The sequence below is a fragment of the Balaenoptera acutorostrata genome, chromosome 2, assembly GCF_949987535.1.
Source record: "Balaenoptera acutorostrata chromosome 2, mBalAcu1.1, whole genome shotgun sequence".
Lineage (NCBI taxonomy): Eukaryota > Metazoa > Chordata > Mammalia > Artiodactyla > Balaenopteridae > Balaenoptera > Balaenoptera acutorostrata.
The window spans coordinates 14,978,312-15,002,307 of record NC_080065.1 but is presented as its reverse complement, the minus strand read 5'-3'; the positions used below and the strand labels follow the sequence as shown (position 1 = coordinate 15,002,307).

The window sequence follows — 23,996 nt, the reverse complement described above, 5'->3', positions numbered from 1 at the left end:
TCTGGACATTTCACATAAATGGAATTATACAATATGTGGTCTTCTGTGGCTGGCTTCCTGCAATTATCATTATATTTTTAGGATTTATCCATGTTCTAGCATGTACCAGCACTTCATTCCTTTTTATTACCAAATAATATGTCATTGTATGGATATAGCACATTTTGTTTATTCATTCATCAGTTGGATGAATAATGTGGTATTTCCAGGTAACAGAATATTATTCAGGGATTTAGGTTATTTCCACTTTTGGCTATTATGAATAATGCTGCTATGAACATTTGTGTCCAAATTTTTGTTTGAACATATGTTTTCATTCTCTTGGGTCTGTACTTAGGAGTAGAATAGCTGGGTCATATGATAAATCTGTGTTTAGCATTTTGAGGAAATATCAGACTGTTTGCCAAAGTGGCTGGACCATCTGACATTCCCACCAGCAATGAATGAGGGTTCTAGTACTTCCACATCCTTATCAACACTTGTTATTGTCTGTCTTAAATTTTAGCCACCCTAGTGTGAAGTGCTACCTCACTGTGATTTTGATTTGCATTTCACTAATGACTAATTGATGTTGAGCATCTTTTCATGTGTTCCCTCTGTCTCTTTATCTTCCCACCTCCTACATGTTTCTGGAGAGACTTCAATGTGCAAAGCATGAGGGCAGAATATCATGTTCTCAATGACTTTATAGTCTTGTTAAGGAGACAAAAAAGTGGCCAAATGAGAGCCCAGGCAGTAGGGGGTTAGAAGTTCAGAAATTGTGGTGACACACAGGAAGCAAAAATGATGGGTACGTTACCCAGAGGAACAGGGAGGATCTGGATAGGCAGAGAATGAAATGATTCCCCTTATTTTAATTCAAATAAAGTAATTTCTGTTTATCTTTCAATGACACTGGAAACCAAAATCTCCATGCCTAGGTCATTGAAACAGAACTCAGAGTGGGAGTTTACTCCAGTAAATGAACTTAAAACGGGAGGACGAGCATCCCATGTGCTTATAAAATACAAAGATTCACTCCTTCGTTTATGTGTTTATTCATTTATTGCATAATTATTTAACGCCATGTGATTTCAGGTCATTTTAGGAAGAAATCGAGAAAAATCAGACCGATAGGTTCCATTTATACACTGTGTACTGCTCACCCATCTACACTAATTTATAACCTCCGCCCCGCAACATATAGACATGTTCAAACATGTTTGCCTACAGTTACTTAGATCTGTTCGGAACTACTTACCATTTGCGAATGTTCTTCTCTTACTACTTTCCTTGATGCCTATACCTTGCACATATGTACTTCTATTACTTAAGGGTTTCACTATATTATATTTATTGGTTGACTGGTGGCTTTTTGAGAGTGGGGGCCATATTTATCTTACTTGCCTTGTATCTCAGTGCCTACATATTTTAGTTCCTGTTGTGTAATTAGTGTCCAAAAAAAAAAAATACTGAATGATATCAAAGAGGAGCCAGGGACTCACAGACATTATTCTGTTCAGAAATCAAGATAGAATTAATATATTCTTTTTGAAAGGCATCTCCTAGAAACCAGGAAACAGAAGAAAGAATTTCAACAGTAGATTCTTTTTTCTTTCATTCATAGGCTCATACACATACCCACAAACCGATGTGTAGTTCCAAGGTGCTTTTGTGTCGATGTATAAGGGCCCAGGTCCTGAAGTGCCTGAAGGAACAAGGGAGGATCCTTGTCTTTTGGGAGCTGGGTCTGCACAAAACAAGGTAAGGCACTCAGTGGAGTGGAGAAAAAGCCCAGTGTCTAGAACAAGAGTCAAGCCCAAGAAGCCCTGAACTAAGTTCTGGTTTGGGACTCTTTATAGTCTTCCTTCTAGTGCTTTCAAGGTCTGGAAAGGGCCAAACCTACACGTGGGCTGTAACTATAGGCAGGGAATGTAGACAAGGTGTAGAAAGAGGTGGAATGTCCAGGAAGTAAAGATGGTAACTGGCCAACCCAACTGCAAGGGATGGCTAAGGCTTTAATAGTTGACTAACTACCACATTACCAGAGCTGAGTGTGAAAGGGTCTACTTATTCTGACTCCAATTACAATGTGTGGGTTTTGCCCCCCACACCAAGCAATTCTCCGACACCAGCTGGGTGTCCTACAATTCAACTCAGTTATGACATTCTACCTGGAGATAGCATCAGATCTCACAGGTTAAGGGCTCAGTCCCACAAGACTACCCTCTACCCGCACTTCAGATGTCAATGGAAAGTCAAGATTTTCACCTTTACTATTGACCTGCCGGCTATAGATTGGAGGTTCCATTGACCCCCTCCTTGGGTTTGATTAATTTGCTAGAGCAACTCACAGAACTCAGAGAAATATTTTACTTACTAGATTACCAGTTTATTATAAAAGGCAATAACTCAGCAACAGCCAGATGGAAGAGATGCACAGGGCAAGGTATGGGGAAAGGGCGAGGAGTTCCCATACTCTCTGGGGGGCACACCACTCTCCCACATCTCCACGTCTTCACCAACCAGAAGCTCTCTGAACCCTGTCATTCTGGGTTTTTAGGGAGGCTTCAGTACATGGGCATGATTGGTTAAAATATTGGCCATTGGCTATTGAACTCAACCTTCAGCTCTCTCCCCTCCCTGGAGGTCAGGGGGGTGGAACTAGAAGTTTCAACCCTCTAATCACTTGGTTAGTTCTCCTGGCAACCAACCATAATCCTTAGGAGTTTTCCAAAAGTCATCTCGTTAATATAACAAAAGACATCTTTATCTCTCTCATCACAGAAAATACCAGGAGTTTTAGGAATGAAGAACAACTATATATTTTCTATTATACATCACAGTATGATGAAGGGTCTTGGAAAGATCCTCTAGAAGGAGTGGGGAGATGCTACTCAACTTCTCACACCCTTTACTGTTAAACTCTGCCAAAAGAAGGAAAGAAAGTGGAGAGGATGAATCTTTCATAAAATAGGATAATGTATTGTTGAACTGTAATGTCATCAGCCATTAAGTTCTTGTTGCAGGACAACCAAAACAACATGATAATGAGTGCTAATCCAAGAGGTATTTGATGTTTGTAATTGGGCTCAGCACTCATATGTGATCTTCCATCCGTCACAGTTCTGCACTCGATCAACCATCTGTGCTTCTCAGAATTTTAAATCACATCTTGTTAAAATATGCACACTCAGAGTAGCTTGAACGTTAACCCTCGTTGTTACATTCCATACCGTGCCACAGCCTTTTAAGCAAACTAAATCATGCTGTAGTAAATTGAGAACCCAGTATACACATTCTAGTACCTTCTGCCCGTGGAATTCAGGAAATAGGTCTTGCCATAGTTTAAGGGGCATGTGCCATGTGGTATTAATAAAATTGTTATTGGTGGACACAGAAACGCATTTCTTAGAACTAAAAGCTCTTCAAAAATCCATTTAATGAAAGCTAGTTTTGAAGAGTAATACAGCCACTGCATTTCTATGGTGAATCTAAGGATGGCGGATCCTTTATTTAACTTGACGTAGGTCTACACCTTTCCCAGGATTTTAACTCTCACTGTTTATGATTCATGTCGTAAAATATACACAACCAGGACTTCCCTGAGGGTTCCGTGGCTAAGACTCCGTGCTTCAAATGCAGGGGGGCGCAGGTTCAATTCCTGGTTGGGGAATTAGGATCCCACATGCCACGTGGCACGGCCAAAAAATTTTTTAAAAATTAAAAAAAATAAAAAATAAATTTAAAAAAGGACAAACAATTTCTAATAAATAAATAAAAGATACACAACCACCTCTGTAATGATTTAGAGGAAAATAAATGAATGTTTTGGAAAAATGAAGACAAAAAGAACATTGTATGTTTACTCTTTGGCAATGAATTTTTCCCGAATATTGGCTTCATTCAATAAATGGTTATTATGAAAAATTTAAAAGGGGGAATGTACTTAAGACACCAAAGAATAAAAATAAAATAAATTAGGATAAATTGAAAAAGAAAAAAGAGTTTTAGCCACCTTCTTCAAACACTACCAAGGAAAGATCTGGTGGAAATGGAATGGAGTTGAGTGTATTGCTTAGTGTTTGCCTCACCTATTTCTCCTTTCAGCTCCTTAAACTGAGAATGTCACCTGCCTCATTAAGCCTCCTAGGAGCATGACCAAGGTCTTGATTGCTCAAATTTAACTTTCTGGAAACCTAAATGTAAGGTAGGAGTTAACAAGAGGGAAGTATTTTATTGTATTTTTTTGGTGGTTCTGTCACGTAGAGAATTTCTGTTGAAACATTCATTCATTTAAACTGCTTTTAAGATATCTTGTAAAAAATTTTCCCCTACCCCTTTTGGTGCTTTTGGCTGGCCTAATAATTAAATTGACACAAGACAGATTAACAGGAGAAGAAACAAATTTAATTACTTTTGTACGGAAGTATAGATTCTCATAGCTCAGAATCAAAAAAAAAAAAAATGACCAAAGCAGACAGCTTTCATACTTTTTAAACAAAGAAACAATAAATTGTGAAAAGCTAACAAGACAAAGAAACTCATGCCTGGGTACTAATTAGTGAAGAACTTAAGCAGAATACCTCTGGTGCGTGATAAGTCTGTCTCCCCATCTTCTGGTGCTGGGATTGTAGCTTTCATATGGGAGATTTACTTACTGCTTTCATGAGGACAGAGAGGAGGGTCCAAGTGTCTTTGCACCAGCTCTTTCTCAAGTAACTTTAATTCAAAATAATCCATATGCCACTTTGGCATATTTTGGGGCAGCCTGACCTGAGTCCAATAGCACAATGTTTATTACTTTTAACTATACACAGCAATTAGGCTCAGGATAGCAAAGCACTGCCTAGCAGGAGTCCTGAGGGAATCAGATTTGATGAATATATAAGAATGCTTTCCAATTAATGTATCAATGATTTATAAATATGTAGTTCCCTGGAACGCTTACAAATATTTGAAAACTGTAATTACTTACAGGATTCAACAGGCTATTTTTTCCCCCTCAAATAAATTTTGTATACACCATTCATTTACTCAGCAAATCCTTTCTTTACAAATAATGAAAAGACACAGGAGCCCAGCCTTTGTTTGTATTATCACAAATGTCCAGTTTTGTGGAGTCTGAATTATGAGACTTTGTATGTTTAAAGTCTTGAGGTGGCCTATCCCCAGGTTTACCTAAACACAATGGATTTGTCACCTTAGAAGGAACAGGGATTCCTCAAGATCTTATCACACCATTCTTGTCCTGCTGAGCAAAACTCAAAAGAATGAACAGCAGTTGTCTCAATAGTAGTAATGACAAGTGGCATAAAGTGAGTCATTTAAGTTTTAAAAATTACATTAAGGTAAAATATTAATTTTATTTAAGTCTTTATCTACTACTTAAGTCTTTTCTTTTTTAAATTTTATTTAATTAATTAATTTTTGGCTGCGTTGGGTCTTCGTTGCTGTGCACGGACTTTCTCTAGTTGTGGCGAGCAGGGGCTACTCCTCGTTGCAGTGTGCGGGCTTCTCATTGCAGTGGCTTCTCTTGTTGCGGAGCGCGGGCTCTAGGCGCACGGGCTTCAGTAGTTGTGGCTCGCGGGTTCTAGAGCGCAGGCTCAGTAGTTGTGGCGCATGGGCTTAGCTGCTCCGCAGCATGTGGGATCTTCCCAGACCAGGGCTTGAACCCATGTCCGCTGCATTGGCGGGTGGATTCTTAACCACTGCACCACCGGGGAAGTCCCCTTAAATTTTATTTTTTTAAAAATTGAAGTATAGTTGATTTACACTTAAATCTTTCTCTTAAAGTTCAATTTTGAAATTAAATTACCGTAAGAAAAGTTTTTCTATCCAGTCAGTCTGACCTTGATTTTCTTAATCTAAGAGTCCTGGGATAAAGAAGATGATGTCAGCCTGACTGTGGGCCAGTCTGCAGTGACCACATCCAGGGTCCACGTATCAAGTGAGGAACTGGTTTGAGAGAAATCGGAAGTTTTAGTATGTTTGGTCGTTAAGAACAGACATATTTCTTGAACTGAAATGTTTTTATTTGTTTAATAAATTTAATGGACTTTCATTTGACAGTAAAAAAAAACAGGCAGGGATTGTGTCTTATTCTTTCTTTGTCCCTAGTACCGCTCCTGGCACATGGCCAGTATTCACAGCATGTTTGATTGATGAATGAATGAAGAAATACATGGAATGTTATGGTGTGAGATGGAGGTTGGAAAAGTGAGAAGAAAGTTTTCACATCCTTGGAGAGGATGCTCTTGGATTGCAGTGACCCCTCCTGGGTGTCTGTCTATTCCAGGCCCTTCCTTCCTTCAGTCTCTAGGTCTTGTGGACCCCACTGGCCAGAGCTGATTGGATCAGGGTGGGGATGAGATCCAAAACTCTCTCTCCAGGAACTGGGGTTAAGGCATCCTTGTCTGTCTGTCTCTGCTGGGCGCTTGGATTAAGGACTTGTAAACTGGGGAGTCCTGGGGCAGCAACCTCCTGCCGAGTGCACACATGTCCATCCTCCTCTTTGCTTAAACCCATTCCAGTGGGTTTCTGTTCATTTCATTAAAACAACTTGACAAAGATGAGACATTTTGAAATTCACTTTCCCTTTCTGGCTTGAGTTTTCATAAAGGAGAATACAGACTATGAAGTATGTCAGAGGCATGCGATAAAGTCTCCTCTTCATTGGCAGGAGAAATTTTTTAAGTGCCCAATTCTAAGAATTCTCTGGCATTGTCCTTCCTGATATTCCTCCCCCAGTATAATCCTGTGAAAGAGTGTAATTCTATGGTTATTTCTGTCTATTGATGGTAGACGATATACACAATGTTTTCCAAATTTAAAAAGGCAACTCAGAAAGCAAACTGTCCCAAACAAGATCTGGTACATACATTTTTTTTTTGCAGACATAATTTATAACAACTCCTGGGAAAAAATTAGCATTCTGGAGCAATTTTCTGATAGACTTTAAGGAGGTTAAGATATCCTTTTGGAAAGTTATGTGCCTACCCACCCAACTGACCATCTGCCTTTTTAGGAGTCTGAGGTCACCATTCATATTTTATATTGTATCATATCGAAGTATAACTCAAAACATCTAAAAGCATGATTCTTAATTCTTACATAAATATAAAACAGCATGTGTCACAGATTTATTTAACACATTAATGAGAGATCCAGCTAGTTTAAAAATTATGGGAAATATTGAATATCATCAATTGGAAGAATGCTGACTTACAAATGCAAAACTAGTTAATGTGCTACATGACAATAAAATGGTAACTTCTGTGATTATACTTTCTCCCAGACAGAAATCATTTCATTTGCACAGGACAGAAACCTACTAGTTAACCTGTAACTTCACAGTCTACTCTCTAATTAATGGTAATAATTCAGACACAGATGCATTCTTCTCAAGAATTAAATAATCCTTGGGTGGACCAGTTATTAAACGATTTTCTACTCTGAGACTGAAAAGTCACACAAGCTTCTTTCTTTCTTATTTCCAAGTTTTGGAAAATTTTTCTTAACAGCCAACTTTTTTTTTTTTTCTATAAATATCTCTAACAGAAGGGATATCTTTGAATTGGCTGGCTCTTCTCTTGTGGAAAATGTTAAATAAAACTTTGACACATGCTCTTTTCAATTTGACTAAGAAATTGCTTTAAAACTCCAATATTAAAAATTATTAGTGAGGTCATCCACATACCAGAAAGCAGCTGTTTCTTTGTTAGACTATCTCATTTGTTTTTGATAATCTAAGGCCATACCCAAAGGCCCAAACTAAAATACACAGTGTAAAGGCAATTTAAATAACAAGGAACTTTTCATGCATTTATACCATTTTTGATTTTCATCGTTAATTTTTTTCAAACATTTAAGTAATGAATTGGCTATATTCAGCTATAGGTGGAAAATATTGTTTTGATTAAAATGTAAATTCTTTTTATAAAGTGTCATTATTTTATTAGAACATTGCACTTTGGCAAAAAATAGATGTAGCTTTATTACATACATTCGATGCTAGCATTTAACACATTGTAATTGCACACCCTACTTGTTACATTTTACTATTAGATATTGAGGTCTGTCTACTGGTTTTATAGGTAATATTTTCTCCATCTTTAGATAGAAATATTTTGGTAAACCATGATTCTATAAATATATGATACAATGGAAAATTCTTTTCTGTTTCTTTTTCAGTGTGTACCTTTTCAGTTTAATCCTGTGGTAATTTTATGTTTTCTCAGATAAAAAAGAAGCATTTATCCTGTGTGTGTTGCTTACCATATTATAAGATTTTATTTTTAGTGCAAAGTCTAAGTTTTAATTATAAAAGTATTTGTATCCCTAAAATTTTGCAAAGAATGCACTGAAAAATACATCTGCCTTATGTTTGTTTTCTATTAGATTGATTTTGAGCAACTGATAATTGTTGAAAGGTCCTTAGAGCAAAGCTGAGGTTTCCCTGAGGAAGAAGGAGTTTTCTGTGGGCTCTGGCTTCTTCCCCAGCCCAGGAGTTTCCAGCCTGATCTTGACAGCCTGCCCTAAGGATTTTAGGCCTGCCAGCCCTCACAACTGTGGAAGCCAATTCCTTGAAATAGATCTCTTTATATGTAAATGTATATAGTTTACTTGTGTGGTGTGTGTGTGTGCATATGTGCGTGCACATGTTTATATACGTGTGTATTCTCCTGGTTCAGTTTCTCTGGTAGAACTCTGACTGCTACACCTTTGAAATTGGTAAAGAAGGCTAGGAACTTGCAAACTGCTCCCCTTTTCCCTAGGAAGAAACTCCCTTTGAAGAGCTTAACTCTTTAAAATTGGCCCCCAGGGGGGAAGGAGGGGTGGGATGAATTGGGAGATTGGGATTGACATATATACACTACTATGTATAAAAAAATAACTAACGAGAACCTATTGTATAGCACAGGGAACTCTACTCAAGGCTCTGTGGTGACCTAAATGGGAAGGAAATCCAAAAAAGAGGGGATATATGTATACGTATAGCTGATTCACTTTGCTGTACAGCACAGACTAACACAACATTGTAAAGCAACTATACTCCAATAAAGATTAAAAAAAATGGCCCCCCAAATCTGAGAAGTTTATATTTTCTACGTTACTTTAAATCTCTCCTTCCTTCCTTCCTTCTGTAATTCTTCTATTCATTAGTATTTCCCAACTTGAATAAAGGTCATTACGCACACACCAGCCTCCAGTTAATGTTGTTCAGAGGACTTAGAGGATGGGGCAGTATTAAATGTGCAGCTGTCAAAATCATGGTTCTCAATCGCAATCAACAGAAATTTACTGTTGCAAATTTTTTGTTTACTGGACTGAAGCAAATAAAAAAAAGAAAAAGAAAAAGAAAAAAGGACTGGATTAGAAGGACAATTGGGCAGCTCAGAATAGCTGAGAAAGTTGGACAGTGATGCTTGGAAAGTGGCCTGGAGGATCTGTTGGCCGCAGCCAGGAGCTGCTCAGACACCTGCCACAAAACCAGCCTGTTGAGGATACTGCTACCTCCCTGACCTGCTACTGGACGCACTGCTTAGGGGGCCACTGCTGCCATGGCTGGCTAGGAAATTTACTCAGGGTTGTTGCTGGCACTCTCCACCAGAATGCATTCTCCACCGTCCCACATCTTTGGGTCATCAGCTCCTGGTCCAAGTCCAAGGTTGATGCAATTGATTGGGTCACATGCCTGGGTCACCTGCTGGTGCCCTAGCGGTAAGGAGGTTGGGAGAATATTTGGTACTTTTGGCTTCTATATGGGGAAGAGAGCTCTGCTTGGTGGGAAATTCTCCAAATACAGGGAGGGGATTTGGATGGGGTCAAAGAGGAAAAATGGCCACTAGAGTGCCTTCGGGCACCACCCCTCTGTGGAAGCTGGCAGGAATGCAGCAGCCTAGACTCGGTGGAGCAGTCATGCTGGAGCACCTGGCCGTTACCAGCAGGGAAGCAGAGCTGGGTGAGACCGGAAAGAGCATGTGCAGCAGCCACGTGGCTGGAGGGCCCCCGAGGATGGTGCCCTTGGGCCTCGTGGACCACGGAGGACCAGAGGGGAAAAAGGCATCTGCAGAGAGTGGCTTGGCCAACACCCACAGCTCCTTACGGGAACATCTCTGAACGATGCCTGTGGAGAGGAGCCATGCCTGCAGCCCTTCTCATTACCATCATCCAAAGGATGGCTCACCTCCAGGCTCAACTTCTAGCAGGACTGATGCCCACTTGTGCCTGGAGGCTTTGCTTGGCTCATCTTACCAAAAGGGAGGATATCCCTGCTTCAGTATCCAAGGGTATTTGTAAGTCCTTTTAACCCCTGCCTGCAAAACAGAGTTGGGATTCTGGACACCAAGGGAGATGGTGGTGGTCACGGAGTAGAAGAGATGCCACCTGGCCAGCAGCTGTATTTGGGAGGATCTGAATAAAACCAGCTAGAGGTTTTATTCATGGATTGTTTCACCTCTGCCGCACCTCCTTGCCTCAGGTTGGGACAGTGGTGAAAGTTACCTCTAGTGTGAGACTGTCCAATGCATAATTCATGTTTGTAAAATAAAATTGACCCACAAAAAATCTAATGGTTGGCAGTTGCCATATCACTTAGGAATGCTTTCAGTTGCAGGGAACAGAAAACACCATGTACAAAGCTTTAATTCCCCATCTAACAAGTGGTCTGGAAGTGGCAGTTGCTATTGTTGGTTCAGACTCAAAGACATTAAAGCTATCATTTTTGTAATTCAAAGGGCTGTTCCCTGATGGTCATTACAAAGGACTGAATATTTGTGTCCCCCCTAAATTTCATATGTTGGAACCCTAATCCTAATATGATGTTATTAAAAGGTGGGGCCTTTGGGACTTCATTAGATCATGAGGGTGGAGCCCTCATAAATGGGGTTAGTGCCCTTATAAGAGGCCAGTGAGTTAGCTAGCTCTATTTCTGTCATGTGAAGATACAATGAGAAGTCAGCATTGGTAACCTGGAAGAGAGCTCTCATCAGAACCAGACCAGGCTGGCACCTTAATTTCGGACTTCCAACCCCTAGAACTATGAGAAATGTTTATGTTGTTTATAAGTTATCCAGTCTATGATACTTCTTTATAGTAGCTCCAACTGACTAAGACAGTCATAATGGAGCTGATTGCAACGGCTCCAGGACTCATGGTTGCATTCCAACTGCAAGAAGGTGTGAAGGGGACAGCTGAATCTGTCTCTTTCCTGAGGAAAGCAAAGGCATTTCCAGGAGCCCTAGTAGACTGACTTTTATGGTTCACCAGCCAGAATCATGCCACACAGCCATCTATAACTACAAGGGACCCTGGGAAATATTTGCCATTTCCTGCATATATAGGAGAGGTAGATGTTTCTTTGCCAATCTTATTCTTCTTAATGAGACTGAAAAATGTGTGGGTTAGCCAACCAACAACGACTTCTTCCACTGCCAAGTCTATAATTCAACTTAATATTGATTTGTGAACTAATAATTCCTTCACTGTCTATTGATGCTTGCTAGCCCACAATTTGTGACCAGCAACAAAAGTTTCCCCTCCAAATTATGGAAGTAAAATGGTTAACAAAATTCTCTCCAGTAATCAATTTTTTTTAAAAATTAGAAGTTACCATTATATCATTTTAGTGACAGACAAATACAGTCAATTTCATGGAATGCTACATTGTTGACAAAGCATTGTAAAGCATTATGATTTTGAAAATCACATGTGGAGGAAAGAACTGTATAATTTTTAAGTCTTAAAATAGATTATAAAACACAGTACAAAAAAGGAGACTTGGTTTCTAGTCCTGTCTCAGTTATTACACAGCTTTGTGGCCTCTGACAAGTTGGTCTTTGTTTTCTTTTCCATACAGTGATAATCTTTTCTATACAATAAAATTGTGATCTACTTAAGTTATTGTCAGATTTGAAATTTCATGATTCTATGTAATTAGTCTTGGTGTCTGATTCTGTGTGGGTGGACAATAAATAAATTGCTACGTGTTCATTCATTTGGTTTTCTTAAATTCAAGAGCTATTTTTTGAACACCTACTGTGTGTTGGGCAACAGAAGCACCAAGGACGGATCTCTTGTTAAAAGACCAATCTAAGTGGGGATTTTAGTTTGAGGTTTACTTTAAAATTTTTTAGGGAAAAAATTTGAATTATTTTCCTTAAAGCAGATTTGCCCAATTCCTTCAATGGTGGGGTTATTTCCAGCCATGGTCAGAGAGGGCAGGATCTAAGGAACCTGCAGGGTCCTCTGGCTCAAGCATCTTCCCTGCTACCCTGTCATCTCACTCATCTTCCTATCACTGGGCTGACTCCATCTCCAGAAGATCAAGTTTAAGAGAACAGGTACAGGAGGGGCGGGAGAACGGGCTGAGACAGCTATCTGCCCAGCAACAACTAACTGCTGGGATTCATCTAGACTATTAGGAAGCCAGAAGGGCGTCCTCTGAGGGTGGTGCCCTGGGCAGGAAGTTATGGACCCCTATAGCTAGGGAAGGTCTGGGACCCAGGCCAGACCCAAGGACGTCTGCTCTAGCTTGGGGATCCTGAACAACGTATACCCCTCTGAAAGCAAAGAAGAATTTTTAGCAGGAAGAGAAGACCAAAGACAAAAATATCTAGTTCACAGTTTTGCCTAAGATGGTACAGACCAGGGAACTACAGGACTGTTCTGAAAGTGTTAGCCCTGGCTTTCTTTCTGAAATCAGCCAGACTTGTGTTGGTGTGTCATCATCTCTGGAGGTGCCCCTCTCTCCTCCTAGCCCCTCAGATTCACCTTCTGTCACCTCAACACAGGCATACCTTGTTTTATCGCTCTTTGCTTTATCGGGCTTCGCAGACAGTGTGTGTTTTTTTTTTTTACAAAGTGAAGGTTTATGGCAACGTTGTGTGGAGCAAATCTAACAGCACAATTTTTCCAACAGCTTTTACTCACTTGGTGTCTCTGTGTCACATTTCGGTAATTCTTGAAATATTTCAAACTTCTTCATCATTATTATATTTGTTATGGTGATCTGTGACCGGTGATCTTTGGTGTTACTATTGCAAAAAAATTACAACTGGCTGAAGGCTCAGATGATGGTTAGCATATTTTAGCAATAAAGTATTTTTAAACTAAGGTATGTACGCTGTTTGGACATAATACTATCGCACATTTAATAGACCACAGTATGGCATAGACATAAATTTTCTATGCACTGAGAAACCAAAAAATTCATGTGACTCACTTTATTGCAGTATTTGCTTTATTGCAGTGGCCTGGAATTGAACCTGCAATATATCTGAGGTGCCTGTATAGTCCAGAGGTTAAACACCAGATGGAGCCAAGTTTCAGGGGTCACAATCTCCTTCTGGTGATGGTCCTGGGTAACTCTCTGTCTCCTCTGTAATATAGTGATAATAGTGATAATGGCCAAGTTTAGAGGGTGTCTTAAGATATGATTTAACTCACAATCATGACCTAGAAGAGTGTTAGCTCTCATTTCCCCTTCTCAGACTTACCCACTACCGACACCCTCTTTTCCTGGGCTGTCTTTCCTGGCCAAACTGAGTTTTCATCCCTGTTAAAAGAATAACTCTTTTCTTGAGGGCCTGGTTTTAAATCTTCCAAGGTGATTACTGGGTGCACAATGAACTCTGACAATATACTACTGAGAGAAACAGGATAATGACACTCCCTAGAACCAAAAAAAGTCATTTAAAATTTTCTTAGTTTCTGAAGAGTGTTTAGAGTTTGTGCTGCTTAATGGTTTTTTTCCTAGTAAGAATTTGAACAACTGTTCAAGAGCTAATCGGTATTTAGTAACCCTTATGAACAGATGCAATCTTCTCCTTCCATGGAGATTTGGAGCTGGTCTCCCTAGAATTTATAGTCTAGTAGATTTGAACTGTTTAATACAGTAGCCAGCAGTCGTATTAACTATTGAGCATTTGAAATGAGACCGGTCTGATCTGAAACCTACTGTTTGTGTAAAATACATATAAAAATTTGAGGATGTAGTATAGTTAACACAAGTTCGTGGTTCACATCTGCAAAACAACTCAGGAAATGTGCATCAGATACGGCTGCGTAGGTACTTCAGAGAGGAGCTAAAGCAGAGGATATGGGAGAAGGCCTGTCCCAGGAAGGCCCCATAGGGTCCTGCTCGGTTACAGTTGATAAAAAGAATCTAAAATATCTCACGAATAATTGTTCTATTGATAACATGTTGAAATAATATTTTGGATATATAGGGTTAAATGAAACATTGCTAAAATAATTGCACCTGTTTCTTTTTACTTGTTAAAAATGTGGCTCCTAGAGCTATAAACGGACACATGTGGCAAACATATTTCTAACGGGCAGTCCTAGTCCCACTGAGAGAGGACAATTTGCAGAGATAAAATATTTATATTCTCCTTTGTAAAGTCGTTTAGGGCAAAGTTCCTGGAATCTTCACACATGCCAATGCAGCTACTGTTCTGACAGGCAGACAGCATTTAGGAAATTATCTGTGTCACCTTCAGGTTAAAACTCAAGGTTAAACATTTCCAGTGAGTTTTAGGCTGAAGAATCAGCTGTGAAGATACCTGACAAGGACACAAGGAGAGGAACCAAAGTATGAGTCAAGACTGTGGCAAGATGTGCGAATTAAAGTTGAAACATTCTAAATCTCATTTTGAAAATTTTTCTCCCGAAGCTAGAAACATAAAATTCAGAAGAGACACTCCAAACAAGGGGACTTGGTTGATGCTAGCAGGAATATTCAGCTCAGAGCCAACCGAAACGGCATCTGGGGCTCGGTAGCCGAAACCTCTGGATTTCCGCTCTCCGGGAGCCGGCGGCGAGCTCGCTGCGGCGTAAGTGCCTCCGGACCCCCCAGCCCGGGGAGGCGCTGGAGCACCAGGAGCGGGAGGAGGGAACCCGGTCCAGGCGGAGCAACGCTCGTCGCCACGGCGACCGCCTGAGCCGCAAACAGCCCGGTGAGCGGAGCGAGAAGCAGTCCGAGCGGACGCCGGGGAGCAGCGCGGGCCGGCCGGCCCCCACCCGTGGCGTGTCCCCGCGGAGCACCGGAGGGCAGCGCCATGGACAAGCTGGTACTGTGCGTGCTCGCCCCGCGCGGCTCCCACGCTCGGCCCGCCCCGCCACGGCCCACGCGCGGCCTCCCAGCTGCCGGGGGCTCGCGGCTCCACGGGGTCTCCGCACGGGCGGGGCGGGCTGCAGTTGCGGGCTTCACCTTCAGGGCCTGGGTCCTGAAAGCGCCTTCGTGAGCCTGAGGGGCTAGAGTTGCCGGGTTCTGAGTTTGGCGTGTTTTGCTCAGGACGCCAGGGCACTCATACAAAAGCCTAGGTTCAGGGACCACCTCTCCCCTTTATCTTCAACTTGCTGCGGAAAGGCCACTAGTGGGCTGCGTGGGGACCCAAGCAACCCTTGACCCATAGCGAGCATCAAATAGGTCCAGGTGTGGCGGAGGCAGCTCTTGTGGGACGTTGTTGGCTGTAACTAGCTCTCATTAGCCCTTGGGTTTGGACAAAAGCCAGTGTTTAGTTTCCTTGGAGAGAGGGAGAGGGGTGAGGGGCAGAGGAAGCCCCACTGGGCAGTTTCCTGGTGTCTTTTACTTTTGCCTGAGTGCACAGCAGGTGAGAAAGGGCCGGAAACGAACTCTGCATTTAAATCAGCTTTCGCTTCATTTGGCTTTGCTCGCTCTCTTAAATGAATATTGTGGAGTGGAAAAAAAAAATCCAGGTACTTGTTTTTGCATTTATCTCCAAAAGTGATTCCTGCTCTTCGGAATTCAGGGAAGGTCTAGGAGACTAAAGCTTTTTCTACAAACAAGAAACTAGGGACACGGAGGGGCTTTTGTACGCAGGAGGGCCCGGCAAGGTCCTGCTCAGTTTCAATATGGATTTCTGTGGTTACATTATACATTTTATCATTTACACTATCTCTAACTATATTACCATAGGAATATATTATGCTAATCAATAAAATATGCATCCTGTCATGATTTAATACACATAAGTTGTATTACTGACTTAATTAAGAGCAATGTATATAGTTTATATATATAATACTTCGACATTTTCCTCCCCTCTGTAGATATTTACCTTGTGGAAAATTACCTGTTTTATTCTTGTGAGCATCTTGCTATGGTAGACTCATATTAATATTCTTATTTTCATATAACTTATGTCATAAATACTTGGAATTTCCAGTATATCTACTTTGTGTTTCATTAAGACAAATACTCGTTAGTTCACTTTAATCTTTTTAGTGACTCTTCTACCCATTTTCTGTCCAGAAAAATAGACCCTGAAATGACAGATGGCATTGCAACTGCTAATACCTATAAACCAATGTCTTTTTTGTATTCCTTAATTGAAAATCCATATATTATATAATCTTACATAAATTTATCAAGTTTAACCCTGTAAGAATATAAAAATATGGCTATTAGCCTTATAGCATATTCTTATGTTTTATTACTTATGCTCACTTTAAGACTGAAAAAAGTAGGCCACTAAAACAATATCATTCCAATTTTATAAAAATAAAAAAGGTATGTAAATATGTATAGAAAACAGAGTAAAAGGACATATACCAAAATATTGATCTCTGGCTGGTGGCATTAAAGAGGATTTTCGTTTTCTTTTTTTTCCCTTTATTTAAAATTTTTTCATAATGAATATACATATGGTAAATTATATTTATATATTTAAATATAAATTATCAGTATATAGTTAAATTATATAGTTAAGTAAAATGCAAACATATTGTTAAATACATATATATATATATATATATATATATATATATATATATATACACTCCCTGATGGCTTTCAGGGGAGGGTTTTTTTTTTTTTTAATCAGTCATCAATTTTATACACATCAGTGTATACATGTCAATCCCAATCGCCCAATTTAGCACACCACCATCCCCACCCCACCGCGGTTTTCCCCCCTTGGTGTCCATACATTCGTTCTCTACATCTGTGTCTCAACTTCTGCCCTGCAAACCGGTTCATCTGTACCATTTTTCTAGGTTCCACATACATGCGTTAATATACGATATTTGTTTTTCTCTTTCTGACTTACTTCACTCTGTATGACAGTCTCTAGATCCATCCACGTCTCAACAAATGACTCAATTTTGTTCCTTTTTATGGCTGAGTAATATTCCATTATATATATGTACCACAACTTCTTTATCCATTCGTCTGTCTGTGGGCATTTAGGTTGCTTCCATGACCTGGCTATTGTAAATAGTGCTGCAATGAACATTGGACATTTGAATATTTATTGAATATTTATTTTTTATTTTTATTTTATGGCTGTGTTGGGTCTTCGTTTCTGTACGAGGGCTTTCTCCAGTTGCGGCAAGCGGGGGCCACTCTTCGTCGTGGTGCGCGGGCCTCTTACTGTCGCGGCCTCTCTTGTTGCGGAGCACAGGCTCCAGACGCGCAGGCTCAGTAGTTGTGGCTCACGGGCCTAGTTGCTCCGTGGCATGTGGGATCTTCCCAGACCAGGGCTCGAACCCGTGTCCCCTGCAATGGCAGGCAGATTCTCAACCACTGCGCCACCAGGGAAGCCCCAGGGGAGGGTTTTTAAAGGCAACGTTTGGGGTGAGGGATGCAGCTCATGGATTTCCTTCTGATTGGTTGGTGGTGAGGTAACAGGGTGATGTTTTGGGAATCTTAATCATCAGCCTTCTGGTTCCGATCATTCTGGGATCTGCGCTTGCGCTCAGCATGTCGTCACCATCGTCCACTTGTAGTCACCATCTTCCGTCCTCCATCTTCCCCCACCTCCACCTTAGTTTCTGCAGAACAATTCAAAGATACGTGTCAGATGGTTATGAGTATCCCTTGAGGGGGAACAGGACTCTGTTGACGGTATCATTACTTTTCTTGCTTGACTGCTTTTCCTTTGTTTCTGCATTCCCTCACTTCCCTAGTTAGTAACCGCTTAAGTCAGCTCTTTGGAACTCAGGGAAGGTCTAGGAGACTAAAGCCTTTTCTACAAACAAGAAATGGGGGACACGGAGGGTCTTTTGTACCCAGAAGGGCCCCACAGGTTCCTGCCCAGTGTCAATATGGATTTCTGTGGTTACATTATTTAGGAAAAATAAAAGCAAGTGGACACTGAGACATATACATTGTTACAGCTGGGAAATGGGACAGCCTCGGAGCTTTCAATTCCCTTCAATTCCCTGGGGAGGATAGAGGACGCCGTTCATCTCCCTTGTCTGAGGCTAGTATAGCATTAGAAAAAGGCTGCAGGGCTTCCCTGGTGGCGCAGTGGTTGAGAATCTGCCTGCTAATGCAGGGGACACGGGTTCGAGCCCTGGTCTGGGAAGATCCCACATGCCACGGAGCAGCTGGGCCCGTGAGCCACAATTGCTGAGCCTGCGCGTCTGGAGCCTGTGCCCCGCGACGGGAGGGGCCGCGATAGAGAAAGGCCCGCGCACCGCGATGAAGAGCGGTCCCCGCACCGCGATGAAGAGTGGCCCCCGCTTGCCGCAACTGGAGAAAAGCCCTCGCACGAACCGAAGACCCAACACAGCCAAAAATAAATAAATAAATAAATAAATAAATAAGAAAATCCTTTAAAAAAAAAAAAAAAAAAAAAGAAAAAGGCTGCAAAAAAGAAAAAGGCTGCTATGAATAGGGCTATTTCGAGGAATTGGTTCCTGCTGCAGGAGAAATGTCAGGAGGAAGTTTACCTGTTACATTTTCTCTTTTAGTCACGCTAAGCTCTTTCCTGGCACTGAGCACCAAGGCTGTTTATTTATACCTCTCTGCTGTTTGCATTTGGCTTTACTCTTTGTAGCCTTACTTTGAACAAACAGACAGAAAAAGGGCGGAACAACTGCTCACTCCTTACTTTGTTTACGAATAAAAATCAAGAGCTTCAGCTCAAGAGTAAACTGCCCACCAGGGATATTTTGGTTTCCCAGGCTATTGCATGACACTCCTGGGAGAAGGTCAGCATTCAAGATGATGCTTGGATCCAGATGTCCCTTCCCCTCAGGGCCAGGCCCACCCCATCACCAGGTCCCATGGGTGGTTTGTTGGTTAGAATCTGAATGAATGCTTTCTTTCCGTATTAACTCCTCTCTAGAGAAAATGCTTCGAGAGTCAGGCTGGGGTAGGAAAGATAGAATTAGAGGATACTTGAGCAGTTTGGTTCAATTCAAAACACACGGCCTTAAGTACCTACTGTGTTTGGAGTACTGTGGAAGGGCTCTGGGGAATACGACTTTATTTTCTGTCTCCATTTTTCCTCCCCCACCACACACTTTCTTCCTTCATCTCTTCTTGCTTCTCTCCTCCTTCCTCCCTCCCTTCCCCTACTTCCCCTCCTACAGTATGTATCGCATGCTTTCCTGTGGACCCTCTTCTCAAATTGCCCTTGATGATTTTGAAGTTCCCCTAACACTCACTATACAATTAATGATTATTCTCCCCTTTTCTTTGGGGACCAGATGAGGTGAACAAATTGTGACTGCTGCCTCCTGGTTTTGAGTAACTTGGGTAAGTGATTTGGGCCTGTCTTGCAGGAGGTGGATTATACATATTGAGAAAGGAGGGTGAACATGTGATGCTTGTCAGATTCCTGACAAAGTTTATGCCTGCCCAGAGGTTATGCTATTTTAATAAGGCCATTTAGAGAAAGCCTGCCATTGTTCCTACCCCAGATGGGGTGGTAGAATTATGATCGGGTTCCCATGGGCCAACATTTCTGCCCCAGGGGAGACAACATGAAGAGTCAGAATGTCTTCCTTTCTTGAAGCAGCCTCCAGGTTGGGCCAACAGGGCTTGGCTGTGGGATGTGGGCGAAGCCTCCTGCACCCATCCCCAAAGGAGTGGTCATAGACTTCCTTGGACTGCTTGGACATTGGAAAAAATAAAAAAATCTTACTCTTGGAGGGCTGAAAGCTAGGTGGGCCACTTCTGAACATTGTTTAGCTTATTTGGGTAAAGACTAAGAGTTTGTGATGCAGTGGTGTCCTGGGGTGTCCATGTTATTGCTCATTACAAAGAAGCAAAGCAAGGCCTACTCCAGAGGGAGCGGTCATCCCCGACTCTGGCAGCCTTCCCAGAAGAGGGTCGACCAAGTGTCAGGGGCTGTGTTGGGGACTCAGGAGACGTCTTGGCAGAAAGGTGGCTGTTACCTTTCAGATAAGGACCAGCTGGGCCAGGAGGAACCTTGCCTTAGATTTGACACCCCTACTTCACAATAAATGATGTTTAGATAGACACTAAGCAGCAATATTCGAAGCATTTCCTTTCAGATGAGAGTAGAAGCTCTGGAAAGTTGGAGGTTCTGCTGGTTATCATGCTGCACATCAGGTCACCCCCAAACTTAGTGGCTTGAAATAGCAACAATCGTATTATCTCTTCCAATTTCTGTGGGTCAGGAAGCCAGTAATGGGCTCAGCTGGGTGGCTCTGGCTTGGGGGTCCCTCCTATGGCGTTTGGGGCGCTGGTGTAGCCGGGACTGGACGGGCATCTCTCTCTCTTCCTGCGTCTTAGGTCAGACACGGCTGGTTTGAGACACGGCCCTGCCTGGTTGGTCTCTCTGAATAGGCTTCCTCACAGTAAGGCGGTCTCAGGGAAGTTGGCTGCTTTCATAGTGGCCGAGAGCATCCAAGAGGAGAATTCCAGAGACCAAGGTAGAAGCTGCCTCACCTTTATGACCTAAACACAGGAGTTACTTCTGCTGTGGTCAAAACAGTCACAACTTCCTTCCTCCTCATTTTGAGGGCGGAGACCCCACCTCTCAATGGGAAGAATGCCCACCTCTCATAAGGACACCAGTTTTATTGGACTAGGGCCCATCCCAATGACCTGGTCTTAACTTGGTACAATTTGCAAGGACCCTATATCCAAATAAGGTCATATCCTGAGGTCTTGGGGGACTTCAACATATCTTCTTTTGGGGGGGACACAGTTCAACACATAACAGCGATAAAATGCATCAATCTATTATTAGTAATTTCCCTTTTAGTATGAATTCTTATTTTTTTCTTTAAAATACATAGTTTTAAATTTAAGAAGTAGTCAATAGTCATGAAAAATAAAGAAACCCTCAAATGACATAAACAATTTAAAGCATGTCTTTATCCCGGTCCTGTCTACTAGCTCCCTCACTGGAAACAGTCATGGCAGTAGTTGTTTTGGATGTCCTCTGAGAAACTTCCATGCACCTCAATGTTTTCATCTATAAAATGGAAATATTACCTTCCTCACAAGATAATGTTTAGAATGAAATGAGTTAGTAAATGTAAAACACAGTGTGAGAGAAGGCACTTAATAAGTGTTATTCATTTTCCCAGCTTAGTGAGGATAGTCTAGAAGTGGTTTACAGTGAAACTAATGAAGGTTAGGTTTCAGGCCCCCCACTTGCACGGGGAGGACCCAGGAATGTGCTCAATGGATGTACGTTTTTGTACAATGTGCAGAAGTAAGATATCTTAACTGCCATTGGTGAAGAACTGAGTAAGTCTCTTTCCATTTTAACTTCACCTTCATTCAACCTTCCCTGTTCTTGGGTGAAGTTGGAATGGCAACAGGCATTTTTAAGATGCAAGGGGAAGCTGAGTTGAGAAAACCTTTCCTGTAGGTTTGGGGGGATATGTCAAAGAGCTAGCACGAATATATTTTGCTATATGTCTCTGCTCCGCGTTCCTCCTGTGGTGTCCACTTGGCCAGATTCATGACCTAAAGGTCCAGGGCTGAGGTCATGTTCAACGTGAAGGTGTTCTGTGGTGCCCAGCTTGGAAGGATGGGCTCCATGGAGGAGAAACCAGGTTTGAAATGGATGAGCCAGAAGCTAGTCTAGGGAAAACACTTAATCACCAAATGTGCCCGAAGCAGAGGATTGGGTTCTCATCCGTGTCTGTTCAGAAATGCAAATTCTCTTCTGTCATGACTGTTCTTGATAATGTAATAATATAATTGTAAACACAGTATACATTTTTTTCCTTTATGATAGAAATTATGCAAAATAGAGTTGATCAGAATTCCTGTGTTTGTAGGGTACAAACCTGTAAACTGTAAATAGCCAGTACATCTGTCTGGGAACTTGGGTGTTTTGAGTACCCCGTCTCTCCATAATAAAAGACAAATTTCAGTCATCCCTGCTGGAGGAAGGACTAAATTATCTTTGTATTCACTCTATAAGAAGACATTGCAAAGTTGTTGTAAGAAGAGGAAATCAAAGAGTTTTCGGCCAAAACCATATCTGTATCTATCTCTATGTATATCTATTTTGACGTTAAAGTCTTCCAGGAAATTAATACAAATATTCTGTTATTTATTTCCTGGCTTTTGTGTTACCAGCCTTAAAAAATTTGTAATTTGTTATATTTAATTTTTCTTTCTAGGTAAATATTCACTTTAATGCCTAATTTTGTGTTTATAATTCTGTTTTCTCTTTCTTAATGTGGGACCCCCAATTTGAGTAAACCTCAGACCCCACTAAATCGAGATCCACCCCACACTGGCCTAAGTAAGTGCTGTAATGGGTTACTTGGGAGCTCTTGGCTCTGGTGGAGGATGGGAGGGGAGAAGGAGAGAGGAGGTGGAAGGAAGGAAGGAAGGAAGGGGCTAAAGACTAATTTTGCCTTTGTCCCAGTTTTCCCTCGGGCTGGCTTTGGTGGTGGGGCATCCGGCATCATTTGTTAAATGAACCTACTGTATAGCACAGGGAACTCTGCTCAATATTATGTAACAACCTAAATGGGAAAAGAATTTGAAAAAGGATACATGTATATGTATAACTGAATCACTTTGCTACACACCTGAAACTCACACAGCATTGTTAATCAACTAGACTCCAATATAAAATAAAAAGTTAAAAAAAAAGCATGTTACACGTGCTGTGCTCTACAAGGCAATGTGGCGGATGTAAAAGAAACTGAAGGTACGGGTCTTTGTTCTCAAAAAGGTTTAACCATCTCATTGGGAAGACAAGCATGCCAAACACTGCTGAAAATCCTAAACAAGTTAAAATGAAAACCGACTCAGCAAAAAGTGCATGTGGTTACTCAGAATGCTTGGAGAGCACAGGGGAATCAGCGTGGGCAAAGCCTGAAATTGGCCTCCATCAGCCACTCCAAGTCTTGTCTGAGGACGAGCGTGCGACCCGGAGGTCCTGGCATGTGGTCAGCCTACCTGCATTGATACGGGTTCGCTGCCACTCATGTGTGCTGGACAGATGCTGCTGAAGACGGATTGTGACAATGAACCTGCACAGCTGTTCCAAGTGAACCTAAGGAGGCGAACAGCTAGCCAGGCAGGGAGAAGAGATGTTCCAGGCAAAGTGGTAAGGGCAGCAGACAGGCGGATTAGGTGAGCAAAGAGGCGGAGCTGGGCGAAGAGCTCTCAAATGAGGTCCTTGCTCTCCAGCTAGGTTACGACTCCTTTTCCATCGAAGTTTATAAGTGGCGAAGCCTGTCAGCCCTATGGTGGCTCCTTTTAGTAATGATGAAGAATGGTTAAGCTTATTTTCCGTGTCATAGCAGACTTTGATTATACGTAGTTGTTGTGTCTGGGGTTAGGTATCTTTTCATGTTTGTAATGCGTAATGAGTCATTTTACAACAGGATACTACTCTTCTGTCTTTCTTCATGATATGACTATTTTGCTGAAGTTTCTTATAGTCATGCTTTTAAAGGTCTACCTTCCTTTAATGTATACTATTATTTCGACCGTTTCAGAATGGATGATAGTACTTTTCCAGGAAGGCCAGTGTACATAATTAATTATATCAATGGCGGAATTCCTTTGGAGGGAGGAAATTGTCTTTGTTTGGGAAAAACAAACACTTGTTAAGTCTCTAGAGATAGGAGGTGAGACCTGAGGGCAAAGCCAGAACAACGCAGGAGAGGAGTTTACAGCAGGTTCACTGTCTGGGTGGGTGAGGGGTGGAGGAGAGATGGAGGCTGGACGGAGGCTGGGGGATGCCTGCAGATGGGGGCTGGGTCAAGTGCAGTGGAAGAGTCATGGGAAAATCCCCCAGGCGAGGGATGAG

At 41.7% G+C, this 23,996-nt stretch overlaps 1 protein-coding gene across 6 annotated transcripts in view; it reads left to right on the top strand.

The window, feature by feature from the left end:
* The window catches only part of DNAH5 (dynein axonemal heavy chain 5), a 312,149-nt gene that overhangs the window by 39,094 nt on the left and 249,059 nt on the right, over positions 1 to 23,996 (top strand). Inside the window, exon 1 of one of the 6 annotated variants that reach the window (XM_057539909.1) lies at positions 14,910 to 15,053. The exons of 3 other annotated variants lie outside the window; for them this stretch is intronic. In XM_057539909.1, the coding sequence (XP_057395892.1) occupies positions 15,042 to 15,053 (12 nt within the window). In that variant the 5' untranslated portion in view covers positions 14,910 to 15,041. Of the gene's footprint in view, positions 1 to 14,909; positions 15,054 to 15,533; positions 15,703 to 23,996 lie in introns of those variants that run through there. 2 more of the 6 variants (XM_057539911.1, XM_057539908.1) reach the window with 2 other exon arrangements.